At 51.4% G+C, this 9,147-nt stretch overlaps 1 protein-coding gene across 1 annotated transcript in view; it reads right to left on the bottom strand.

The window, feature by feature from the left end:
• The window catches only part of LOC144951357 (SH3 and cysteine-rich domain-containing protein 3-like), a 43,239-nt gene extending 37,083 nt beyond the window's left edge, over positions 1–6,156 (bottom strand). The window contains exons 1-2 of the mRNA XM_078881574.1: positions 6,088–6,156; positions 4,484–4,672 (exon numbers count right to left, since the gene is read on the bottom strand). Of these exons, the coding sequence (XP_078737700.1) occupies positions 4,484–4,663 (180 nt within the window). The 5' untranslated portion in view covers positions 4,664–4,672; positions 6,088–6,156. The remainder of the gene's footprint in view (positions 1–4,483; positions 4,673–6,087) is intronic.
• Between the last annotated feature and the right edge of the window lie 2,991 nt (positions 6,157–9,147).

The raw sequence follows: 9,147 nt of genomic DNA, 5'->3' as shown, positions 1-9,147 counted from the left end.
GTGGGTGGGTGAGTGAGTGAGTGGGTGAGTAGGTGGGTGGGTGGGTGAGTGAGTGAGTGGGTGAGTAGGTGGGTGGGTGGGTGAGTAGGTGGGTGGGTGAGTAGGTTGGTGGGTGAGTGGGTGGGTGAGTGGGTGGGTGGGTAAGTGGGTGGGTGGGTGGGTGAGTGGGTGGGTGGGTGGGTGAGTGGGTGGGTGGGTGGGTGGGTGAGTGGGTGGGTGGGTGAGTGAGTGGGTTGGTGGGTGAGTGAGTGGGTTGGTGGGTGAGTAGGTGGGTGGGTGGGTGGGTGAGTGGGTGGGTGGGTGAGTGAGCGGGTGGGTGGGTGAGTGGGTGGATGGGTGAGTGGGTGGGTGGGTGAGTGGGTGGATGGGTGAGTGGGTGGGTGGGTGAGTGGGTGGATGGGTGAGTGGGTGGGTGAGTGGGTGGATGGGTGAGTGGGTTGGTGGGTGAGTGGGTGGATGGGTGAGTGGGTGGGTGGGTGAGTGAGTGGGTTGGTGGGTGAGTGAGTGGGTTGGTGGGTGAGTAGGTGGGTGGGTGGGTGAGTGGGCGGGTGGGTGAGTGAGTGGGTGGGTGGGTGAGTGGGTGGATGGGTGAGTGGGTGGGTGGGTGAGTGGGTGGATGGGTGAGTGGGTGGGTGGGTGAGTGGGTGGGTGGGTGAGTGAGTGAGTGAGTGGGTTGGTGGGTGAGTGAGTGGGTTGGTGGGTGAGTAGGTGGGTGGGTGGGTGAGTGGGTGAGTGGGTGGGTGGGTGAGTGGGTGGATGGGTGAGTGGGTGGGTGGGTGAGTGAGTGGATGGGTGAGTGGGTGGGTGGGTGAGTGGGTGGATGGGTGAGTGGGTGGGTGGGTGAGTGAGTGGGTTGGTGGGTGAGTGAGTGGGTTGGTGGGTGGGTGGGTGAGTGGGTGAGTGGGTGGGTGGGTGAGTGAGTGGGTGGGTGGGTGGGTAAGTGGGTGGGTGGGTGTTTGAGTGGGTGGATGGGTGAGTGGGTGGGTGGGTAAGTGGGTGGGTGGGTGAGTGGGTGGGTGAGTGGGTGGGTGGGTGAGTGGGTGGGTGAGTGGGTGAGTGGGTGGGTGAGTGGGTGAGTGGGTGGGTGAGTGGGTGGGTGGGTGAGTGGGTGGGTGGATGAGTGGGTGGGTGAGTGGGTGGGTGGATGAGTGGGTGGGTGAGTGAGTAGGTGGGTGGGTGGGTGAGTGGGTGGGTGGGTGGGTGAGTGGGTGGGTGGGTGCGTGAGTGGGTGGGTGAGTGTGGGTGGGTGAGTGGGTGGGTGGGTGAGTGAGTGGGTGAGTGAGTGGGTGTATCACCACTCCTCCCTCTCTCAGACAAAGCAATCGAACGGCTGATTCACTTAGAACGGAGTCCCTAACGATGGCTCTTCAGTCGCCACATTCAATCACCATCACTGCTCTATGAGACATCTCCTTTAGCAGTGGCAAAATATAGTAATCGGTTTTTACCCTTTCAACTGGTACAAAAACTGACACCTTTATACAAGGCATCATGTTTGCAATAACCACAACACAAGCAGTCAAAATGCAAACAAAAATAAACAACTATGATAATGATATGCACTATCCTTGAAGTTGATTGGTCCACACCCGAGACAGCTTTTCTTAGAGCCCAGTCTCCATTGGTGTCAGTTTTTGTACCAGTTGAAAGGGTAAAAACCTATCACTACCATCACCGCCACCACCACCATCATCTCTCTGCCACCGCTCCAACGGCGCCCACTGGCGGACGAAGCAGAGGTCGCTGGGTGCCTGCAGCGAGCTTGTTGCGATCGCAGCGGCAGAAGCAGCAGCCTCATCAGAAGCAGCATCAGCAACACAAGCAGCAGTAGCAGAAGCAACATCAGCAACAGCAGCAGCAACAGCAGAAGCAGCAAAAGCAACAGCAGGAGCAGCAGAAGCAACAGCAGTAGCAGCAACAGCAGAAGCAGCAGCAACAGCAGCAACAGCAGCAGCAGCAACAGCAGAAGCAGCAGCAGGAGCAGCAGAAGCAACAGCAGCAGCAGCAGAAGCAGCAGCAGCAGAAGCAACATCAGCAACAGCAGCAGGAGCAGCAGCAGCAGCAACAGCAGAAGCAGCAGCAGGAGCAGCAGAAGCAACAGCAGCAGCAGCAGAAGCAGCAGCAGCAGCAGAAGCAGCAGCAGGAGCAGCAGAAGCAACAGCAGCAGCAGCAGAAGCAGCAGAAGCAACAGCAGCAGAAGCAGCAGCAGCAGAAGCAGCAGCAGGAGCAGCAGAAGCAGCAGCAGCAGAAGCAGCAGCAGCAGAAGCAGCAGCAGGAGCAGCAGAAGCAGCAGCAGCAGAAGCAACAGCAGCAGTAGCAACAGCAGCAGCAGGAGAAGCAGCAGTAGCAACAGCAGCAGAAGCAGCAGCAGGAGCAGCAGAAGCAGCAGCAGCAGAAGCAGGAGAAGCAGCAGCAGGAGAAGCAGCAGCAGCAACAGCAGCAGCAGCAGGAGAAGCAGCAGAAGCAACAGCAGCAGCAGGAGAAGCAGCAGAAGCAACAGCAGCAGCAGCAACAGCAGCAGCAGCGTGCGGCACGCGTTCGTGTATTGGGGCGTTCGTGCATTTCGTGAGTGAGTTAGTGAGTGAGTGAGTTAGTGAGTGAGTTAGTGAGTGAGTGAGTTAGTGAGTGAGTACGTAAACGTACGAGTGAGTTAGTGCTCCTAAGCGCGTTCACGCGATAGTGAAACTAATGTGCTGGCACGTTAGTACGTGAAGTGAGTTAGTGCGTGAGTGAGTGAGTTAGTGAGTTAGTGAGTTAGTTAGTGAGTGAGTTAGTTAGTGAGTTAGTGAGTGAGTGCGTGAACGCGTGAGTGAGTTAGTGCGTGGATGAGTTAGTGAGTTAGTGCGTGACTGAGTTAGTGCGTGACTGAGTTAGTGCGTGAGTGAGTGAGTTAGTGAGTTAGTGAGTGAGTTAATGAGTGAGTGAATTAGTGCGTGAGTGAGTTAGCGTGTGAGTGAGTTAGCGAGTGAGTTAATGAGTGAGTGAATTAGTGCGTGAGTGAGTTAGCGTGTGAGTGAGTTAGCGAGTGAGTTAGTGAGCGAGTGAGTGAGTGGGTTACTGAGTGAGTTAGTGAGTTAGTGAGTTGGCGCGTGAGTGAGTTACTGAGTGAGTTAGTGAGTGAGTGAGTTAGTGAGTGAGTTAGTGAGTGAGTTAGTGAGTGAGCTAGTTACTGAGTGAGTTAGTGAGTGAGTAAGTTACTGAGTGAGTTAGTGAGTGAGTTATTGAGTGAGTGACTGAGTGAGTGACTGAGTGAGTGAGTTAGTGTGTGAGTGAGTTAGTTACTGAGTGAGTGAGTTAGTGAGTGACTTAGTGAGTAAGTTAGTGAGTGAGTGAGTTATTGAGTGAGTGAGTGAGTTAGTGAGTGAGTGAGTTAGTGAGTGAGTTAGTTATTGAGTGAGTGAGTTATTGAGTGAGTGAGTGAGTTAGTGAGTGAGTGAGTAAGTGAGTTACTGAGTGAGTTAGTGAGTGAGTGAGTGACTGAGTGAGTGACTGAGTGAGTGAGTTAGTGTGTGAGTGAGTGAGTTACTGAGTGAGTGAGTTAGTGAGTGACTTAGTGAGTGACTGAGTGAGTGAGTTAGTGAGTGAGTGAGTTACTAAGTGAGTGAGATAGTGAGTGAGTGAGTGACTGAGTGAGTGAGTTAGTGAGTGAGTGAGTTACTGAGTGAGTGAGTTAGTGAGTTACTGAGTGAGTGAGTGAGTTACTGAGTGAGTGAGTGACTGACTGAGTGAGTGAGTGAGTGACTGAGTGAGTGAGTGAGTGACTGAGTGAGTGAGTTAGTGAGTGAGTGAGTTAGTGAGTGAGTGAGCTGGTGAGTGAGTTAGTTATTGAGTGAGTGAGTTATTGAGTGAGTGAGTGAGTTAGTTAGTGAGTGAGTGAGTAAGTGAGTTAGTGAGTGAGTGAGTTAGTGAGTTAGTGAGTGAGTTAGTAAGTGACTGAGTAAGTTAGTGAGTGAGTGAGCTAGTGAGTGAGTGAGTGAGCGAGTGAGCGAGTTAGTGAGTGAGTTACTGAGTGAGTGAGTGACTGAGTGAGTGAGTGACTGAGTGAGTGAGTTACTGAGTGAGTGAGTGACTGAGTGAGTGAGTGAATGACTGAGTGAGTTAGTGAGTAAGTGAGTGACTTAGTGAGTGAGTTAGTGAGTGAGTGAGTTAGTGAGTTAGTGAGTGAGTTTGTAAGTGACTGAGTAGGTTAGTGAGTGAGCTAGTGAGTGAGTGAGTGAGCGAGTTAGTGAGTGAGTTAGTGAGTGAGTGAGTGACTGAGTGAGTGAGTTACTGAGTGAGTGAGTGAGTGACTGAGTGAGTGAATGACTGAGTGAGTTAGTGAGTAAGTGAGTGACTTAGTGAGTGAGTTAGTGAGTGAGTGAGTTACTGAGTGAGTTAGTGAGTGAGTGAGTTGGCGCATGAGTGCGTTCGTGAAGGAGGAGGAGGTGGAGGAGGAAGAACGGGGGGGGGGGGGGATGAGGGGGAGGGGATGAGGGGGGGGTACCATCGAAGACCGGGGCCGCCTCTCCTCCTCTGCGATGTCGGGATGGAGCGGCTCCCGGTCCCCCCACGCCATGGCACAACCACCACCACCACCACCGCCACCACCACCGCCACCACCGCCACCACCGCATAATTTCTCAAACACCGCGGCGACGGGAAGCAGAGAGACCGCGAAGTTCATCGCGGAGATCTGCCCCCGGGACGTCGGAACACAAAGACAAAGATCCCCCGTGTAGCCTTAACAGACTGTAGGGGCAAGTGCTGTTAGCGAGCAGCGAGCGCCTATGGAGGCCGGCATACGACACACACAGAGACACACACACAGAGACACACAGACAGAGACACACACAGATACACACACACAGAGAGACACACAGATACACACACAGAGACACACACACAGAGACACACCCACAGACACACACACAGAGACACACACACAGAGAGACACACAGATACACACACAGAGACACACACACAGAGACACACACACAGACACACACACAGAGACACACACAGAGACACACACATAGACACACAGACAGAGACACACACACACAGAGACACAGACTCACACAGACACACACACACAGAGACACACACACACAGACACACACACAGAGACACACACAGTCACACACACAGATAGACACACACAGATACAGACACACACACACAGAGAGCACACACACAGAGACACACACACAGACACACAGAGACACACACACAGAGACACACAGACAGAGACACACACAGAGACACACAGAGACACAGACACACACAGAGACACACACAAAGACACACACAGAGACACACAGACAGAGACACACACACACAGAGACACACACAGAGAGCACACACACAGAGACACACACACAGACACACAGAGACACACACACAGAGACACACACAGAGACACACACAGAGACACACAAAGAGAGACACACAGAGCGACACACACACAGACACACACACAGATACAGAGACACACACAGAGACACACAGAGACACACACAGAGAGACACACACAGAGACACACACAGAGAGACACACACAGAGACACACACACACAGACACACACAGAGACACACAGAGACACACACACAGAGACACACACACACAGACACACAGAGACACACACACAGAGACACACACACAGAGACACAGAGACACACACACAGAGACACACACACAGAGACACACAGAGACACACACACAGAGACACAGAGACACACACACAGAGACACACACACAGAGACACAGATAGACAGAGAGCGGCGGTAATCAGCGGCTGTCACCGCTGTGGGATATGCGGATATGAGGCAGCGATGCGCGTGTGTGTGGTGGTGGTGGTGCTGCTGCTGGTGGTCCTTTGGTGGTGGTGCTGGGTAGTGGTGGTGATGCTGGGTGTGGTGGTGGTGGTGCTGGTGGTAGTGGTGCTGGGTGTGGTGTTGGTGGTGCTGGTGGTGGTGGTGTTGGTGGTGGTACTGGTGGTGCTGGGTGGTGGTGGTGCTGGTGGTGGTGCTGCTGGTGCTGGTGGTGGTGCTGGTGGTGGTGGGTGGTGATGTAATAATAATAATAACGCAGCGGCCGCCCTCGACCCACCGCATCAGCTCGGATCGGCTATCGCAGTGCGGTGCTCGGCGTCCGAGAGTGACACGTCCAGCACCCCCCCCCCCCCCCCCATGTTTACCTGCTCCCTCTCTCTCTCTCATGGTGGTGGTGGGGGGTAGCTGGCGGGTGGTGGGTGGACGTCAGCGCTGCGTTCCGCGTCGACCTCAGGGTGACCTCCAGCGACGAGGCTGAGTGAGTGGTGGGCAGAGCGAAGCGTCGCGTCGCGTGAGCGTTTCCCGATCGTCTCCGAGTCTAAACAGGGCTGCTGTTGTTGTTGTTGTTGATGTTGTTGTGTTAGTTCTACGAGCCCTTCTATTTAAGACCGTGGCGCTGCGTGAGCGTTTCCTGAGCGTCTCCGAGTCTAAACAGGGCTTCTGCTGTTGTGATAATTGGCTTTTTAACCTTCTATCTGGCAACTAAACTGACATCTTTTTTTTACAAGGAGTCATGTTTGCATAGACCGCAATACCTGCAAATGACTGCAGGTATTGTGGTCTATGCAAACATGACTCCTTGTAAAAAAGGGGTCCGTTTTGTTGCCAGATAAAAGGGTAAAAAAACAATTATTATATTTTTTACTGGCAAATGAGGTTCCAATGGTGTAAATGCTTTACCCGAGCTCTCATACTCTGGTGGTGCATTGTCTTTGAGTTGTGCGCCTTTTGGCGTCATCTGGTCCAACACCATGTGAGACTGGGCTCGAAGGAAAGCTGTCTCGGGTGTGAACCAATCAACTTCAAGGACAGTGCATACATTATCAGAGTTGTGTTTTTTGTTTGCATTCCGACCGCAGGTATTGTGGTCTATGCAAACATGACTCCTTGTAAAAAAAATGTGTCAGTTTTGTTGCCAGATAAAACCTGAGGACGGCTGCTTGCGTTGTGGCCGAAACGTCGTGAGAATTATTTTATTATGTTTTATTTTTATTATTTATTATTTCCCTTCTACGTGACTTTACCGAAAGAACCAAGAAGCAGGTAAAAAAAACAATCATCAAAATTCGCTACCTCCCCAGCCTCCTCTTACCCCCCCCCTCCATCCACCCCCCCCCCCCCCCAATGAAATCGATAACTCCCAGGGACAATCGCAGAGTCAGCGAAACTTTCCCGCGCGATGTCATTGCAGGGGTCGCACTCACTTCACGCAAAGTGCTCGCCACAAAGTGAACGACGGCTCGCTCTGATATACTGAGAGGGGGTTTCCCCTTTTTTATGGCAACAAAACTGACACCTTTTGCAAGGAATCATGCTTACATTAACCACAATACTTGCAGTCAAATGCGAACAAAAAACAACACTCTGATCATTTATGCATTGTCTTTGAAACTGATTGGTCCACACCAGAGACAGCTTTCTTTGGTGTGGACCAATCCGTTTCAAAGACAACGCATAAATTATCAGAGTATTGTTTTTTGTTCGCATTTGACTGCAAGTATTGTGGTTAATGTAAGCATGATTCCTTGCAAAAGGTGGCAGTTTTGTCGTCAGAAAAAAGGGGAAAAACCCTATCAGTATATTTTGGTACTGGCAAAGGAGGTCCCATGATGATCCGCTCGTCATCATCACAGCAGCAGCGGCGGCGGCGGATTTTTTGGCGAACCATCGTACGGTCGCCGCATCGCGCGCTCTCGGATGCACTCCTGCGGCCGTCTGGAACGTTCTGCCTTCCGATACGCGTATTGGGAAGCCACGGGAGATCATGCGCTTTGAAATCATCGAGATTGACACGCTTCATCTTCTTGGTTATTTCGGCAAAGTCACGTGACTTTACCGAAAGAACCAAGAAGATGAATCCCTGCAGTCACGAAAGCTTTAAATCGAAATTGACACGTTTCTTTAGAACTGCCTTTTGGTGTTTCGGTGCGTTGTCCTTCGCCAGCAACTCCGATTATCACGGTTGGCTACGTACGGTGCGAAAGAAGTTCAACAGCATACGGTACAGATTTACAATCGAGGTTGTTTTTGGGGTTAGATTGCATCAATATATATGTGTGTCGTTGAACTCACCATCACCACCACCACCACCCGACACAGCCAATGAGTAGGGTTTATCACGTGAACAAAAGTCTGCCAATTGGTTACCATTACAGCGCTAAACCGCGTGTGTGTCGGAGAGTAAACCCACAACGACATTCACAATTCGAGTGCCGCGACGTTTCACCGGTAAGGGGACGTCCATAAATGACGTCACGCACCTATGGGGGGTGGGGGGGGTCAGACATTCGTGACGATGTGTGACGAGGGCGGGGGAGGGGTTTGAGAAATGTGACGTCACGCCAAAATGCGAAACTTTAAATAAATATAGACAACACGTTCTATTTAATTAAATAGACTTTTTGATAAATGTTTTCTCCTACAACTTCAGAGTGCAGCGCCACATTAAATACGCACTACAATGACAATAGTTTAAAGCGATTTGAAGCATAAATTTCGATTTAAAGCTTTCGTGACTGCAGGGATTCATCTTCTTGGTTCTTTCGGTAAAGTCACGTAGAATGGAAATAATAAAATAATAAAAATAAAACATAATAAAATAATTCTCACGACGTTTCGGCCACAACGCAAGTAGCCGTCCTCAGGTGGAGACTCCGTCTCCTCGACATACCTGTTCTCCACCTGAGGACGGCTACTTGCGTTGTGGCCGAAACGTCGTGATAATTATTTTATGATGTTTTATTTTTATTATTTTATTATTTCCATTCTACGTGACTTTACCGAAATAATCTAGAAGACGATTTGAAGCATGTTTTTTTGTGGGTGGCAGAGCTTTGTGACGTCATATTTGAGGGGGGGGGTCTGACTTTTTGTGACGCCGTGTGACGAGAGGGGGGGGGTTCAAAAATCGTCCAAAATCGCGTGACGTCACTTACGGACGGCCCCTAATTACAACAACAACCAACAACCAGCACCACAGAGTTGTGGAGAAATCCTCCTTCCGTCTCGGTCTCAAATAGACGGGAGGAGAGAGGGAGAGGAGAGGGGGGGGGACGATTGTGACGTCATCACGTGTAAGCCAATCAGTGCTCGAAGCTCAGCCCCGCCACGTGCAGTA

This window comes from Lampetra fluviatilis, chromosome 62 (assembly GCF_964198595.1).
Source record: "Lampetra fluviatilis chromosome 62, kcLamFluv1.1, whole genome shotgun sequence".
Lineage (NCBI taxonomy): Eukaryota > Metazoa > Chordata > Hyperoartia > Petromyzontiformes > Petromyzontidae > Lampetra > Lampetra fluviatilis.
The sequence above is the reverse complement of the archived record's forward strand: the minus strand, read 5'-3'. Positions and strand labels throughout refer to the sequence as shown.